Here is an 18,378-nt window from a genome sequence, read left to right as displayed (position 1 = left end):
ACTCAAAAAAGCCAGACTTGACACTGGTGGCAAGTACCACAAACAAAACATAGCAGCCATTGAAGCTGCATATTTGGTGGCACTCAAAATCACCAGAGCTATGAAACCTCACACCATTGCTGAAGATTTACTGTCACCAGTGGCCAAAGACACTGTTAAGAGTTATGATCAGAGATGAATTTGTTATGAAATTGAGTGCAATTTCTTTATCTAATGACACTGTCCACAGAAGACTAGGTGACATGTCTGCTGATATCCGTGATCAGGTAATCCAGAAAATTAAATCTACTCCACTTCCAATATTTAGCATCCAGCTTGATGAATCTCCAGATGTTGCAAGCTGTTCACAGCTATTGGTTTACATGAGGTATATTAATGATGGTGACTTTAAAGACGAGTTTCTTTTTTGCAAACCTCTTGAAATGACAACTACTGCATGTGATGTATTTGACACAGTTGGTTCATTTCTGAAAGAGCATAAGATCTCTTGGGGAAAGGTTTGTGGTGTTTGCACAGATGCTGCTCCAGCTATGCTAGGATGTCAATCTGGATTTCAACATTTGGTACTGAATGAGTCACCAAAAGTCAACCGAACTCACTGTATGATTCATTGGCAAATATTGTAAACAAAGACACTGCCACAAGAGTTACAAGAAGTAATAAAAAGCATCATAAGTTCTGTCAATTCTGTAAAGGCGAGCATTTTAAACAGTCGACTGTTTTCTCAACAAGTTAAATGCGCTGAATAATGCTCTGCTATTTTGCACTGAAGTGAGATGGTTGTCGGGAGGAAAAACTGGATCTAGTGTTTACAGTCAAATACTGTTCTGTCTGAGACTGTGTTTCACTTTATTTTTCCATTTCCAACAACATATCTTTGTGAAACATGGTTTTCCAGCTTGTTGGTTATCAGGTCTAAATACAGAAGTAGACTTGTTGTGGAACATGATCTTTGTTGTGCTCTTACAAAGACTGCTCCGAGAATTTCTGATCTGGTGAGAAAGAAGCTATGTGAACCTTCACACTGATGTTGGCCTTTTGTGCATACTATTACAAAATGTAGCAATATAGTTTACTGTTGTTCTATTAAGACTGTTACCCATGCTACATCATACTTCAAGACAAAATTTCATTTATTTGTCATTAGAAATAAATATTTCACAATATATAATTACATATTGTTTTGTGATTAATCACTATGCTTTAATTATGTTTAATTTGTAACAATGAAAATACATCCTGCATAGCAGATATTTACATGGTGATTCATAACAGTAGCAACGAAAATAATTTTATGGTTTGGGGGGGTCACCACCGTGGCATTAGGAAGGTTGAAAACCACTGCGCTAGGTAAACATAGGGCAACTCGCTTTGAGTTAGTGCACCTAGTGGCATTGCCTGGGAAGGTTTTCTCTGGTCCCAGTGAGTTTTTTTCATAAAAGCAGCCTCAGACCATAAAAGCCGATTTAAGAGAACAGTGTGCAGCTGTGAAATTTTGTTTCCTGCTAGAGAAGAATGCCGCAGAAACTGATGTGATGTTGAACACAGCTTACAAGGACAGAACTATGGGGAAAAATCAAGTGTATGAGTGGTTTTCTTGTTTCATAAAAGGTGAAATGTTGATTGAGCACAAACCTTGTTCTGCATGTCCGTCAACTTCCCAAATGCATGAAAATATCGACAAGATTCATCCACTTGTGCTCAAAGACCACCGATGGCCCATTGAAGAGATGGGGAAGTGAACTGCACTATCGTGGAGCTCGATTCAGCGCATTTTAGCAGATTTGGGAATGAGACAGAGGCTGTGAAATGTGTGCCTCTGACTGACCAGGAAAAAGAGAGCCTAGTCGAAACATGCCATGCTTTGAACAAACAGCTCTGAAGAGACCCAGATTTTTTTTCCCCAAGGTCATTACTGTGACAAGACATGATGATATTTTGATGACCTTGAAAGCAAACATCAGTCAAACCAGTGGAAGACACCACTGTCACCTCGCCCCCAAAGCCCATCAAGTGAAATCAAAGATCAAGATGATGCTCATTTGTGTGTGTGTGTGTGTGTGTGTGTGTGTGTGTGTGTGTGTGTGTGTGTGTGTGTGAGAGAGAGAGAGAGAGAGAGGGGGATAGTGCATTTGGTGCTTGTTCCACCAGGTCAGACTGCTAATCAAGCTTTCTATTTAGAGGTTCTGAAAAGACAGTTTAACAGTGTGACCAAAAAGGCCTGATATGTGGCAGATGGGGGAGTAGTTTTGCCACCACAACAATGTACCTGCTCATGCAGCCATCTTAGTCCGCCAGTTTTGGGCAAAAACAGCATGCCTCTCACCCAACGCACCTTACTCACCTGACCTTGCTCTGTGAGACTTCTTTTTGTTTCTGTGAATGTAGAGGGACATAAAAGAACAGCGATTTATGACATAGAAGAGGTGAAAAAATAAATGAGGGACGTGCTCTCAGCCATCCAAACAGAGGAGACCAAAAAATGGAATTGCAAGATTGGAATTGCAGATCTGACAAATGTATTATGTGCCATGGAGAGTACTTTGAAGGTGATAAGGTTATTTTGTAAACAAATTTAAATACATAGCTTTTGTGGGGGGTCCAGTGTTTGTTTTTTGGGGGGGAGGGTAACACTCTCCTATGTTACTTTACACAGAAAAAGGGACTTTGCAGATGAAATTAAGGTTAAGGACCTTGAGAGGGGGAGAGTATCCTCAATTATCTAGTTATACCCAATCTAATCATTTGCATTCTCAAAACCCTTTCCTGGCTGTGTTTCCTGAGAGGTGGCTGACAAAGAAAAGTCAGACAGAAAGATTTGACATCCATTACTGGTTCTGAGATATCAGGGGCTATGTACAAAGACCGAGAGATCTCTAGGAGTACGAAAGGCTCCCAGCTAATAGCAAGGAAACCAAGACCTACCTGCCTTTTATTTCCCTGAGCTATTGAGAGGGGCAAGTAGCCAGCATAGTGCACCTGTTTTGCTATCTTAAACCATATCGAGGATAAGCCTCTTAAAAATAAAAGCCAGAGATTAGCTATTTCAGATTTCTACCTTATCACACTCTTCTTAGGCACTGAACATGTAGGGAGTTTTTGCCTAAATGAGGAAACAGAGAAACAAGACCATCAGGAGGAGGACAAGTACCATACAGTGCTGTAAACCACCATATATAATTGTTGACTCAACTCTGGCTCATGGGATCTTATGAATAACAGAAAGAAGAGCTGCCTGGTCTTGTACCACCTTCATGCACACTGGTGTGTTTTAGTCCATTGGTGCCACTGTGTGTCAATCCATCTCACTGAGGTTTCCTGTGGGGGATTTGGGCCCCCAACTTTACCAAACGTGATGTCCTTTCTAGCCATTGATTTTTTCCTTGATAACATGGCTCGAGTAAGCCAATTGAAGCCTTGTCATTCTTGCTTCAGGAAAATTCTGGTTGTATTTCTCCTCAGACTGGTTTGTTCGTACTTTTGGTAATTCATGGTATCTTTAATATTCTTCCCCAACTGCTCAAATGTGTCAGTTCTTCTAAGGCAATTACAAAGACCAGTGCTTGGGTCGGACACATCTTACTTATCAAAGTGACACTTTTGCTTTTAAAACTCCAGAGAGGTTTTTTTGTTGTTTTTTTTAACAATTTATTGGGGCTGATACAATTCTTTTCACAGTTCATACATATACATACATCAATTGTATAAAGCACATCTGTACAGTCTTTGCCCTAATCATTTTTTTCTCTTTTCTTCTTTTACATTTTATTAGGGACTCCAACAACTCTTACCACAATCCATACATATACATACATCAATTGTATAAAGCACATCCATACATTCCCTGCCCCAATCATTCTCAAGGCATTTGCTCTCCACTTAAGCCCCTTGCATCAGGTCCTCTTTTTTTTCCCCCCTCCCTCCCCTTTCCCCCCTCCCTCATATGCCCTTGGTAATTTATACCTCGTTATTTTGTCATATCTTGCCCTATTCGGGGTCTCCCTTCCCCCCTTCTCTGCTGTCCCTCTCCCAGGGAAGAGGTCACATGTGGCTCCTTGTAATCAGTTCCCCCTTTCCAACCCACTCACCCTCCACTCTCCCAGCATCGTCCCTCACGCCCTTGGTCCTGAAGGTATCATCCACCCTGGATTCCCTGTACCTCCAACCCTCATATGTACCAGTGTACAGCCTCTGTCCTATCCAGCCCTGCAAGGTAGAATTCGGATCATGGTAGTTGGGGGGAGGAAGCATCCAGGATCTGGGGGAAAGCTGTGTTCTTCATCGATACTACCTCACACCCTAGTTAACCCATCTCCTCTCCTAAGCCCCTCTATGAGGGGATCTCCATTGGCCGACACTTGGGCCTTGGGTCTCCACTCTGCACTTCCCCCTTCATTTAATATAATATATATATACACATACATATATACATATACACATATATACACATACATACACACACTTATATCTTTTTTTTTTTTGCATGATGCCTTATATCTGGTCCCTTGGGCACCTCGTGATCGCACTGGCCGGTGTGCTTCTTCCATGTGGGCTTATTTGTTTCTGAGCGAGATGGCCGCTTGTTCACCTTCAAGCCTTTAAGACCCCAGACACTATCTCTTTTGATAGTCGGGCACCATCAGCTTTCTTCACCACATTTGCTTGTGCACCCATTTGTCTTCAGCGATCCTATCATGGAGGTGTGTAGTCTATGATATGATTTTTTGTTCTTTGATGCCTGGTAACTGATCCCTTTGGGACCACTCGATCACACAGGCTGGTGTGTTCTTCCATGTGGACTTTGTTGCTTCTGAGCTAGATGGCCGCTTGTTTATCTTCAAGCCTTTAAGACCCCAGTCACTATCTCTTTTGATAGCCGGGCACCATCAGCTTTCTTCACCACATTTACTTGTTCACCCACTTTGGCTCCAGCCGTTGTGTCGGGAGAGTGAGCATCATAGAGTTCCAATTTAATAAAAGAAGGTATTCATGCATAGAGGGAGTGTTTGAGTAGAGGCCCAAGGTCCTTCCGCCACCTTAATACTTGACCTATAAATATCGACACAAAGATCTATTTCCCCAACCTCCTATATATATTTGCATGTACATGTCTTTGTCTAGACCTCCATGAATGCCCTTTGACTCCTAGCTCTTTCCTCCATCTCCCTTGACCTTCCTCCTGCCCTACTACCATGCTTCATCGCCACCTGGGCTAGAGTATACCTCTTCTCTAAGCAACCTTACCCTTGATCATTTCCCATCAGGCCTGCCACTCCCCCTTCTCTACCCTTTGGGGTCCCATGTTTTTCCCTTGTCCCTGGGTTTGTTAACACCACTTCCTTACCCCCCCTACCCCCCACCCCAAGTCCCCCCGGAACTGTCGGTCCCGTTGTTTTTCATCCAGATAGTTCATCCAGCCTGTCCTATTCAGACAGAACTGTGGAGTCACTAACATGCACGAAAACTAGACAGAGGAACACAAAGCAACAGTATACAACCAGACAACAAAACAACCAAAACAAACCACTGAAAAAGAACAGAACAAAACAGTTCACAAGAGAAAAGCTTGTAGTTAGTTCAGGGATCTTTGCTGGCCCTTAGGAGCGTTTTCCAGTCCAGTCTGTTGGGGCACCACGCCCTGGCCCCAAAGTCCACTTTCAGCATTCCCTGGGGACCTTGCCACTCCATTCCCTTGCTGTTCCGCTGCACTCCCCCAGTGATTTGCCTCGGTGTGGTGGGATCAGGTCAGGTGCAATTCCCACACTGTGTCTCCGGTTCTGTCCCCTGCATCGCCCTTAGTCACTGAGGGGCATCATGTCTCATAGTAGGGCCAGCCATGTTGTTCTCTCTGTGGACTGGCTGCTCTACTCAGGAACATCATCATCACGGCCTGGTGGGCCAGGCTGTGCTCCACTCTCAGAGAGGTCTTTTGAAGCATGTCCCTGGATTCATTCTTAGCTGTGTCTTTAAACCTTTACGTGGAATTTGGAGGTGAATTGAAAGAGATACATACACTTTTTATTTAGCTTTAGTTTGGTGCAAGAAAAGGAGCTTGGGTGTTGTCGTATGCTAAACAATTGGCTGCCAACTTCAAGTTTGGCAGTTTAAACCCACCAGGCAACCCATGGGTGAAAGATGAGTCTGTCTGCTCCCATGAAGATGCGCAGCCTCCGCAATCCTGTGGAGCAGTTGGAGTCCATCTCATAGGGTGGTCACTGGAGCTAGAGTGCCCCCGATGGCCGCAGGGGGTAGTGCAAGAAAGGGCTTGAAAAAAACGGTTCCATTATTTAAAAGCTGTGCTTGCAGCAAGTGAAGGTGATTGTGATGAAGAATCTGTCGCAAGCAGAGGTCAGTTCAATCATTTCAAAGTGAGGGCAGGTGTACAGAACATCACAGGCAAGTAGGAATTGTCTGTAAGCCCATAACCCTTCAGGAACTGCCTGAACTTGCTTTGATTTGTGGTTGTTGCTACCTCAGGGCAAGATAGCTAAACACATACGGAAGGTTGAAATGAGAAGAGGTTGGGATCATGACTGTATAAAAATGTAAAACTTTCTTACATCAGAAGTTATAAATCAAATTAAATGGCCTATGACTAACTGCAAGGAAAATCACCACCTACCTACCAAAGCATTAACATCACCATACATAAACTAATGAAATGAAGAAGCAAGTATTCCAAAATGACAATAGGCAACCGACATCAACAAAAACAAAGCCTTATGCTAGCTTCAATAAACATGAAGACGTGTCCGGTTGTTGTGGATTCAAGCACTGGGTTTGCAGAAAGCCATGGTTTACAGTGAGAGCTCTCAATCCATTTTGAGTCCCCACAGAGCCTCCCTGGAATTCTTTCTGACCACTGACCAGCAGTGTAAAAGAGCTTTGCCTTCTGGCAGAGTGAATTGCTTCAATAATCCTGGCCAGCGCAAGACTAACTTGGGCCTGCCCTTATAGAAATTGGGGTACTACAGCCATCTGATCATGGGTCATACCCTGATCAAGGTGGGCTGAGGGTCCAGAGTCAATCTTACAAACATTTTCTAATCACGGCCCCTCTCCCAGTTCTGTAGTCCTGCCTATGACTGATGAAATAACCATGGTCTTGAGACAGGTTTTCTTTGTGCCATGCTCTATTTAAGTAGTGATGTTATTGTGAATCATTGGACGCCGTATGACCTCATGCTGCCGAGCTCCTTCATCTGGATGATCTATCTTTTTCTTGTCTTGGTTCTGTTTGTATAAGACTTAATTAATGGTTCTCTATAGATTATATTTGAATTGGGGGTCTCTTTTCCCCTAGAACACTTTGCATAATGAAATCAATCCAGCCATCTGCGTGAGGCCAGCTAAATCCACTTGGAAGGAGCATTCCAGCCCATGTCATCCATGTATAACCCAAATTATTTCACATAATGTGATTAGAAACACCCCCCCCCAACCCCTTACAAAACACAGCCTATAGGTACTTAATGCCATCTCTGGAATTTTGTAACTTGATACATTGCTCAAAAGCAAACACATTGAATGCGGATGTCACCTAAAAGCGCCAGATAATGTGGAGAATCTTCTCTTATTTACCTATTAGTGACTAACAGCTAGGCCCTTATATCTAGTTAGTTAACAAAGATACCCTGATTTGGCTCCGGGCTTAAGGAACCCTATGGCTCTATTTGCTTGCTAATGGTAAACAGTTGTTTCCCACAGTTATCCTGAAACCCGAGTTTATGTAAAACACCTATGACCCACCCAAAATGTACATTTCCAAGTCAAATGTATATATTCTCTATGTATTCTTATTTCAAACAAGGCACAAGCTCTACAAAGTCTGTTTTGCACTGCTATATAGTCTCACTAATAAACCTTCTAAATAAAAACCTTCTCTTTCTTCCTCTGACTTGGAGAGGATAAATTGGCTGCAAAGCTCCAGAGTAAAATGTCTGCATTTCAGGTGACACAAGGACTGTAAATAATAAAATCCAAGATCAGAGGAGGGAATTATATTAGAGCTTAAGAAGGCTATGGGTGACCGTGAAAGGCCAAAATTCATTTGCAGAATCCCCACGCAGGAAGCCTTTGAGGAGTTCCCTGGAGTCATTGGCCAAGGATTTGAGTAGCCGTGCCCTCAGACAGAGTGCTTTGCAAAGTGGACCACTGCAGATATAGTTAGGTTGAAATTTTACCATTTTATCTCCCCCCCCCTTTTGACCCATTTTTAATTTGTTCTAATTTTTTATTGTTTTCTGCTTTCTTTTGGATTGAGGGTTTGGTGGGTTTTATTTTGTTGTCGGGGTGGGGAGTTGTATGGTTTTTTTTAATGTGAAATCCAGGATAGGTGAATCTATAGAAACCATCCTTTGATGAATAGTTTCTTTGGGTTATGGCAGGGGAGGCTGGAGAGAAATTGGAAACTAATAATAATGGGTACAAGAATGCAGAAAATGTTCAAAATTGATTGTGGCGATAATTGTACAACTCATTTTAATATATTCAAGCCATTTAATTGTATGATACATTAGTTATTTGTCAATACAACTTTACAATTGCTTAAATAAATAAATTCAATACAAAGTCAAGTAAAACATAGCTTTTGCCTACTAAATTTACAAAATTTTTAAATATTAATTTGACGTGTCTTTTAGATATCTAAGTGGAATTTTAAATAGGCAATGAGGTATAGAGGCTGGTGTTCAGGGATCAATCTAAGCGGTGGAATAAACAGTAGTTAAAAAGCATGAGACTAGGTAGGATCACCAAAGGACTAGTGAGAATAGAGAAAGAAATATGAGGACTGAGCTCTGCTGCACCCCAGATATCGGGGATCAATGTGGCTTAAATTATATTGCCCATGATCACGTGTACAAAATACACAGACATTTGAAACAAGCTTTACAAAACAATAGCCACGTTTACTACATGTGTTGCTTTTCTGACATTTGTTCATCCAGGAACCGATCATAATAATCGACACATAACACCACCCCCACCCACCCCAGGGGGATGAACAACAGAAAAGTGGGTGAAGGGAGACAGCGGTCAGTGTAAGACATGAAAAAAAGAATAATTTATAAATTATCAAGGGTTCATGAGGGAGGGAGGGTAGAGGAAGGAGGGGGGAAATGAAGAGCTAATACCAAGGGTTCAAGTAGAAAGAAAATGTTTTGAAAATGATGCTGGCAAGATATGTTCAAATGTGCTCGACACAAAGGATGGATGTATGGATTGTGATAAGAGCTGTAAAGAGCCCCCAGTAAAATTATTTTTAAAAATAAAATAAAATTTTAAATTAGAATAATTTGTTTTAAGAGAAACAAGTAGATCCATTTAATGCAGTTCCAGTTAATCTCACAACAATCCTGTGTATAAAAAAAAGAGGTTATCCAAAGAAGAATAAAGTAAGAAGAGGATAAACACTAAAGAGAATTACTACATATGAGAAAGATGAAAAAGACTGAATATTGGAAAGGCAGGGGGACAAACAACAACCAGGAAGTCAGTGTCAAAAGAAAGAAAAATAAAGGAAATATAATGGCTGACTTTTTCCTCCAAATAGTTTCCTCAGGAATTTCAACTGGGAGTGGTTATCTCAGGACTGAATAATTACTTCAGGGCTTGATTTGCTTTCTCGGTCCAGCTGGAATGCAAGCTTTTTTTTTTTCCAGGCCGATAATGATGAATCCCATACTTTATTATATTTCTGGTCTGAGAGCAGAAGTGGTCAATCTCACCCACTGGGAAGGAAGAAAGAAAAAGCAGGAGAGAAATCATTTGGTTTTGTCCTAAGATCTAAATCTAGAAACCCAGAGAGAGGCTTGTAAAGCTCAGAGCAGTCTAGTATGTTAACACCAAGTAGCAACACATGGAAAAAATATACTTGGACAGAAGCTACAAGAAGCTGGTTTGCCAATGTGGCATGATCGTTACAGTTTGCCAAGTATTCTGTTGAAAACATTTTTTTTTTTTTAATCTTCAGAGCTGGGTAGAACACTTGAGGTCACGGCGTGTGAAGCAAGAGTAAGTTTCGTGTTACAAAGCGGGTCATCTTCCAAGACAGCCTTCTGCGTGCAGCCCCCTTATCATGGTTCCCTCTTTCATCAGAGAATTCATTTCAAATGGGAGAGGCATAAAAACTCCCACATGAATGTGTCTTCCTTGGAGTCGAGTATATTTTACAGAATGTGTTGCTTGCTAGTCCTTTGTTATAAATAAACTGGTTTTTATAAACAAAAAATCCTGATGAAGGCTCATTAAAATATTTTCCCAACCCACGCACACATGATAACCTATCATTTGAAAAGCTCTTCAAGGTGAGAAATATAAAAGAGGAACAAAGAGAATAAGAAGGGAGGTCTAGCGAGGTCGGAGGACGGGAACCAGGAGAGAGAATCAGCAAAGTAGTCCTGCCAGCACCAAATGCTACCAGGGGACAGGTAGAGTTAAACAGATGGAGGACTGACCAGCGATTGTGAACATGACAAGTCGCTGGGAACCTTTGAAAGAACAGGTTTGGTGCAGTGGAGAGAACACAGCCTCATGGGAGAATATTTTTCATTATACTTCTTTTCTTGGGGTTTTCTGTATTTTCTAAATTTTCTACAAATGCCTTTTTTTAGCACCCAAAGGTAAGATCAGAGTATTACCTTATCCAAGTTATAAAAAGAAGCTTGTGCATTTAGAATAATCTTAGCGTTTGAAAATGTCTTCTTCCGGAATATCTCATCACTTAATGGCACGGAACAAAAACTAGCAATGTACTTAGAACTAGAGCAAGTTGTCTAACACCAAGTAGCAAGCTATGGGAAAATACAAAATAAAAACGAAGAAGAAACGAGAAGCCTGTTTGCCACTGGGCATAATCTTTACAGCTTGTCAAATGTCCTTCCCTTATATTTCGAGAGGATATCAGGTCGAATCAGTCTTCTCTATAACACAGTCTTTTACTCTTTCCAAGGATTCAGACTACGTGTTACGCAGTATGATGGTCACGGGGCACCTTGGCCTGACAAAGATCCACACCAACCGCCCCGTCATCGTTAGGAAGAGTTGTATCTTCAGGTACGGGGCCTTCTCTGTTTCGCTTATTTGCCGAAACACATCCCCAGGTATGCTGGCAGATTCAGACCGGGGCATCGGGAACGATTCCTGTCGCTTGTCATCTGCATAGGATGCGGGCTAACTCTTCTTCCCCCAGACTCACTTTAAAGCTCTGTGCATTGGTATTCCTCTATTAAAAATGGTGTGTGTTGAAGCGTCAGTTGTTTTATCTTCTATGATTTTCTTGAAAACGTGGAATTCAAAAAAAACCAGACATGCATGCTCCTTGTTAGAGCTCATCTGTTAACATCAGCTAGCCTGTGGACCGCTTTCATATTTTTAAAAGATGGGGGCAAGGGTGGCAAGGAGTACAGAATGTTATCATTAACAAGAACGTAGCCCTATCATCCTTACAAGGCCATTTACCTGTGGGATTCAAGAGACACCACACACACACACACACACACACACACACACACACACCCCAGTAAACATGCAAAACCGATTTCAACTGAGATCACACCCACCACAAAAGGGATGACCTGCTTATAGATATTACTGAATAGGCGGTACCCCTATCTCAGACCAGTGGACTAATTTGGCACTGAGTTGCATAGGTTAATTAAAATTTAATTTGGCTTCACTCCAACATCTCCACTCAGTTTCAAGCTCTCTTTGCCGAGTTGTTTTGTGTGTGGATCTCAGGAATCTCTGTGGCAACACCCAGCTTCATACAGCTGGGTTCCTGTGTGTGGCTTCAAGCAGCAGCCATCCGGGCACTCTGCTGATCATCGAGGCTTGTTCGTTATGCCTGGGAGTTGAGCACAATGCATCATTTCAAAATCCAAGTGATGGTACAGCGGCGGGGGGGGGCGGGCAGGCGGCGCACAAGAGGTACAGTCTCACCTATCATTATAAAGTTAGCTTTATGAACTATTCATGCACTTTTGGAGACCATACAAAACCCCAGCCTTTTTGTAAAGGCCACAGAGGAATGATCTCTCAATAACAAGGTAAATGCGGTGGGGGTGGGGGGAGAAAGAACTAAGGAGACGTGTCTATGCCTCACTAGAAAAATAACAACCCCTACCTTTCTATGAAAATCTTAGGTCCCTCACTGAAGCAGAGTCTGCCTGTGCCCTGCCCAGCACACACACACACACACACACACACACACACACACGAACTCAGAGCCAGTGACAGCCAGTGCTAGGATACAAACGCCCTTCTTCCTTGCCTCAGGATAGGACTGAGTACAGTATAAGCTGCCCTCCAAAGCTTACTTTGTCTGAAGTTAACCCCAAGCACATTTGCGTTATCGTCAGCCTCTTTCTCTCCTGCACCCCTTATTCCCTTGCGGGTTTCTTGTAAGAAGACTCCCTCAATAAATCACTTGCACAAGAATCCCCATCTCAGGCTCTGCTTCTAAGAAACCTGCCTTAAACACACCTGTCATTCTTCAGGCCTTCCACCAATATTTATTGGACAAGTAATAAAATTTTAAGATTAACACCTTTGGAGAATAATACGTACGGTAACGAGAATCAAACGGGATCCAGATGACTCAGGTGATGCTGCCTGCTCTGGATTGGAAGGTTGGGGTGACTTCACTAGGGGGTGACATTTAAGCAGAGATTTGAATTGAACTGAGGTCGAGAGCCACGTGACATCAAGGTGTGAGCATTCGAGGCAAACGAGACAGCACAAAGGGCCGGTACGGGTGGCGGGAGTAGACACAAGGCGTGTTTGGGTGGGATGATGTCCTAGGTTCTTATACTGATGTGGTTCTGATTTCAGAGACTTCCTCTTCCAGTGTATAGACAGTTCAGAAGTTATTGTGGCCTCTGCCTGCGGAGAGACCCACATAGTCGTTCCACTTCGAGAGAGAACCGGAGAGGCTCTGGGAGCCATAGATGTTAACATTGGCCGGAGCAGGATGTTGTTGTACCGAGAATATAAAGATCTACAGAAAATGATAAAGGTGGTCCAAGCTGCCTGCTATGAACTACTGGGCGAGCTCTCTGGAGAGACAAAGATAAACTACGTCTTAGGTATTGTGAATGGGGCAACATTCTGGGCATTGAGTTTAATAAGTGTTGGGTAAACCAAGGATATATTTTCTAAAATGAATGGTTGCAAAATACAGATGTTTCCATGTGAGATGACTCCCTCCTAGTCCCGAGCCCAAGGGTGAGGTCTGTAAAGTAGAGCAAAGGGGGGGCAATCGCATTCTGTGGGTTAGACTCAGTGTTAGACCCGGAACTAGAAGGACGCCTGAAGACACATAGGCCTAGCATTCATTAAGAGCCCCGTTCTGTGTCAAGCACTTTACATACATTCTTTACTTAACTCTTACCACGGCCCTATGAGATGAATGATGATACCCCTACGGGCTGGAAAAGTGAAACTCAGAGAAATCAAACAACTTTCTCCAAATTATAGAGTAACCCCAAATTATATATATTATCAAGGAGTGAAGACTGAATTGATTCTGGGCTTGGGTGACTTCAAAGGTCATGCTTTTTCCACTGTGTAACAGAGCATTAACTAGTCAAAGCATCTCGTTTTACAGCTAAGGAAGGAACTTAAACCCTAAGAGTCAAGTGAATTACCTAAGTGTGTGGCAGAGCCAAGACCAGGTCCCAGTTCTTCTAATTCCACATCCACAAAGCTATTGGTCTGTCAGTCTGGCACTCGGTGGAGGCGCGCGTGTTGCTGTAGTGTGGGAGCTAGCAGAGTCGTCCCTGGTGAACAGGTGTCATTAGAGCTTCAGGCTAAGAGGAGACCACGCAGAAGGAACAGGCTACTTACTTCTGAGGGTTTAGTCGCTGGGCGCCTTTTGAATAACAGCGGAAATGCTGTCGGAACGAGCACTGGGAAGGGAACCTCTCGGGTTAGAAGACGCTCCAAAACCTGTAGGGAAGAGCTGCATCCTCCAGTAGGATTGACTTGAATGATGTGGATGGAGGGAAGCTGTCAGAACCCTTCATCTGCTGATGAGGCAGGACTCAAAATGAGAAGAACAGCTGCAAACACTCATTCATTATCGGAACGTGGAATGCATGAAATATGAATTGAAGAAATTTACAAACCATCAGAAATAAAACGGAACTCATAAAGATCGATGTCCAAGGCATGAGGGAGCTGAAATGGACAGGCATTGGCCATATTGAATCAGACAGTAATAGCGTTTACTATGCCTGGAATGACAAATTGAAGAGGAATGATGTCACATGTGTCTCACAAAGAACATTTCATGATCTATCTTGATGTGCAATGCTGTCTATAATGATATCTATACACCTGACTGTATCCAGTTAAGACAGCATGATACTAATTTACATACCAACCACTAAGATTAATGATGAAAAAATTGGAGAATTCTATCAGCTTCTTCATTCTGAAATTTACCATATATACAATCAAGATATAGTAATCATTATTGGTGATTGAAATGTGAACATTGGAAACAAAGAGGAACAATCAGTAGATGGAAAGCATAGCTTTGGTGAAAGAAATGAAGCTGGAGGTCACTTGATGTAATTTAACAAGACCATTTACTTCTCCATTGCAAATCCCTCTTTCCATCAACATAAATGTTGACAATACACATGGACTTCACCAGATGGAATAAACAGGAATCAAATTGATTACATCTGTGGGATGAGGCAATGGAGAAGCTCAACGTCAACAGCCAAAACAAGGTCAAGAGCAAATCATCAATTGCTCATATGTAAGTTCGTGTTACAGCTGAAGAGAATTAAGACAAATCTATGAGAGCTCAACTACGACCTTGAGTCTATCCCACCTGAATCTCAAGGCTATCTCAAGAACAGACTTGACACATTAAACACACATGACTAGAGAATCAGTGGGTTATAGGACGCTATCAAAAGCATCCTATGTGAAGAAACCACAAAGTCATTACAAAGGAAATAGAGAAAAAAACTAAAGTGACTGTCAGAAGAGACTCTGAAACTTGCTCTTGAAAGTAGAGAAGCTGAAGAAATTGCAAGAAAGGATGAAGTGACAAAACTGAACAGCAATGTCAACGGGTGACTTGAGAAGACAAGTAGAGTGTTATAATGAAATGTGCAAAGGCCTGGGGTCAGAAAGCCAAAAACGAACAACACACTCAGCATATCTCAAGCTAAAAGAATTGAAGGAAAAAGTCAAGCCTCAAGTTGAAATATGAAGAAGATTCTATTCTTCTTCCATCAAAATAATTGGTCAGTATTAAACCATTTCAAGATGTAGCATATAATCGAGAACCAATGGTATCGAAGGAAGAAATCCAAGCTGCACTGGAGGCCTTAGCAAAGAGCAGGTCTCCAGGGATTGATAGAACACCAATGGAAATGTTTCGACAAACTGATGAAACACTGGAAACACGCACTACTCTATGCCAAGAAATTGCTGTGGAGGAGAGCCATCTGGCCAACCAACAGGAAGAGATGCATATTTGTGCCCATTCTAAAGAAAGGTGTAACCCTTAGAATTCAGAAATATTGAACAGTATCATTAATGTAACATGCAAGTAAAAGTTTGCAGAAGCTAATTCGTAAATGGCTTTTGCAGCAGTACATTGGCAGGGAGTTGCCAGAAATTCAAGCAGGATTCATAAGAGGATGTAGAATGTCAGACAGATCGCAATTGAAAGCAAAGAATAACAAAAGATGCTTTCTTGTGTTTTAACAACTTTGAAAAGGCATTCAGCTGTGTGGATCATGTCAAACTGTGGGTAACCTTGAGAGGAATAGGAGTTCCAGAACATTTGTGCTCATGCACAACCTGCGCATGGAGCAAGGGAACAGAAGAAGGGACTACTACACGCCTTATCATCCAGAAAGGTGTGTGTCAGGGTTGTATCCTTTCACCATGCTTCTCCAATTTGCATGTTGACAAATAATAAAAGAAGCTGGACTCGAGGAAGAAGAATGTGACCTCAGGATTGGAGGAAGGCTGATTAACAGCCTTCAATATGCAGATGACGTAACCGTACTTGCTGAAAGTGAGGAGGAATTGAAGCACTTGCTAAGGTAAGTCAAAGACTTCAGTGTGGATTGCAACTCAATGTACAGAAAGCACAAACCCTCATGACTGGCTCAACAGACAACACATCATGGTGAACAAAGAAAACATTGAAGTTGTCAATAATTGGGTTTTGCTTTGACACACAATCAATGCTCATGGATGCAGCAGTCAAGAGATCAAATGATGCAGTGCATTGGGTAAATCTGCTGCACAAGACCTCTTTAAAGTGTTGATGAACAAGAAAGACACTGTAAAGACTCAGAGGAGCCTACCCCAAGCCAGGGTATTTTCAGTCACCTCATATGCATGTGAAAGTCAGACGTTGAATATAGACAATAGGGGGGGGGGAGGATTCCTTGGAACCACGGTACTGGTGAAGAATGTTGCCGGTACTGTGGCCTGAGAGAAGAAATGATCTTGGACGATGCACAGCCAGAATACCCCTTAGAAATTAGGATGGTGAGACTTTGGCTCACACAACTTGGACATGTTATCAGGGGACACTAGTCCCTGGAAAAGAATAACATTCTTGGGGGGAAATAGGGTAAAATGAGGAAAACCATCAAGGAGAGGGATTGACACAACGGCTGCAGCAATGAGCTGTTATAAAAGTTGTGAGGACGGTCCAGGACCGAGAAGTGTTTTGTTCGATCGCACATAGGATGGTGATGAGTTGAAACCGACTGACCATAACAACAAGAAAGCTACTCTTAGCACAAAATCAGCTCAAGGCTGGGGAGAAGAGGCATGGGATTCTTGGGCTACCTAGAATGTAGTGAATAGAATTACAAAAGTAACATTACGCAAAATCAAGCCGCAAGGTCTTCTTCCGTGGGTAGGATTCACTAAGAAGACAAAAAGAGAATTGTTTTGAGCATCCACCAGGTGTCAGGCTTGAAACAAAGCATTCTTTTTTTTTTTAAGCGTTTTATTAGGGGCTCATACAACTCGTATCACAGTCCATACATATACATACATCAATTGTATAAAGCACATCTGTACATTCTTTGCCCTAATCATTTTCTTTTTTTTCCTTTTCTTTTTTTACATTTTATTAGGGACTCATACAACTCTTATCACAATCCATACATATACATACATCAATTGTATAAAGCACGTCCATACATTCCCTGCCCCAATCATTCTCAAAGCATTTGCTCTCCACTTAAGCCCTGAAACAAAGCACTCTTAGACGCATCATCTCACTTAATTTTCCCCAGTTTCCAGGGATCACTTCCATTCTCACAGAAGAGGTAAGCATGACAGAACTCCTAAGAGGGAGGCGCATTCAAATTGAAGTCTCACTCCAACACCCGAGTTTTCTCATGCCTCAAAGCTCCGTCCTACAGGCTCACCAAGTGGCGTGCTATTGTTTGTGTTTCGATTTCAAAGCAGGCTGTGATCCTCTTAAGGAGCCTCGATGGCTCTCTGGGTTAGGTGGGCTGCTCTCTGGGTTAGGTGGGCTGCTACCCACAAGAGGCACAGTTCAAATCCACCAGCTGCTCCATGGGGGAAAGATGTGATTGCTCCCATAAAAATGTATACCATAGAGAGGGGTGCTCTGGGTGCTACACTTGGCTTAATGGCAGTGCTAGTGGATGTGGTCATACACCGGGGGGGGGGGCGAGGCTACTTACTAAAATATGCTCAGGATCCTAAGGAAAAGGAATGTGTGTGACTGAACAGCGATGGAAGATGTCTTTCTGTCGTTACAGAGATTGAACATCTAGGGGAAGTCCAGCGGGCAGGAATTCTCTTCTTCCGAATCATGCTGCAGGAGATCCAGGAGAGTATCCAACAAGTTAGCTCCATGGACATTGTGTCACTGTTGATGTACGATCATAAATTGCGAAGGTCAATATTTTCCCAAGATGCATCTGACCAGGACCAGAACACGGAAGCCAACACAAAGCTCGTGCGTGATATCCTGCTGGGTGCTATCTTGTTCGTTCATCCAGAGTTGGAATTCTCCAGTGACTACGAGGACTGGGATAAGTGTAAACTGGTAAATGTGTTGCGCAGGCCCCTTTTTAAGAGTTAGTTTTAGAGTTAGCATGCGTTGCTTTTCAGAGCAGGTTTGGGTTTAGAGAAAACTTGGGCAAAAAAGTACAGTTTCGGTACATCCCCTCTGCCCATGTACACACTGTCTGTTAGTAACAACTTGCATTTGTGTAGTGCATTGGTGAGTGGCTAGTGTATGTTGATACGTTATTATCAACTAATGTTCCCAGTTGGTATTAGGGTTCTTGGTTTGTACAGTTCTTTGTGCTTTAGCTAATACATCATGAAGAATGCCCTTCCTTAAAATGC

At 42.4% G+C, this 18,378-nt stretch overlaps 1 protein-coding gene across 1 annotated transcript in view; it reads left to right on the top strand.

The window, feature by feature from the left end:
* Window positions 1-18,378, top strand: part of EFCAB5 (EF-hand calcium binding domain 5) — a 127,338-nt gene that overhangs the window by 96,911 nt on the left and 12,049 nt on the right. Inside the window, exons 20-22 of the mRNA XM_075559611.1 lie at window positions 10,952-11,055; window positions 12,832-13,085; window positions 17,784-18,073. Of these exons, the coding sequence (XP_075415726.1) occupies window positions 10,952-11,055; window positions 12,832-13,085; window positions 17,784-18,073 (648 nt within the window). The remainder of the gene's footprint in view (window positions 1-10,951; window positions 11,056-12,831; window positions 13,086-17,783; window positions 18,074-18,378) is intronic.

Source organism: Tenrec ecaudatus, chromosome 10, assembly GCF_050624435.1.
Source record: "Tenrec ecaudatus isolate mTenEca1 chromosome 10, mTenEca1.hap1, whole genome shotgun sequence".
Classification (NCBI taxonomy): Eukaryota; Metazoa; Chordata; class Mammalia; order Afrosoricida; family Tenrecidae; genus Tenrec; species Tenrec ecaudatus.
Note: the sequence above shows the minus strand (reverse complement) of the source record. Positions and strands in the feature narration are given on the sequence as shown.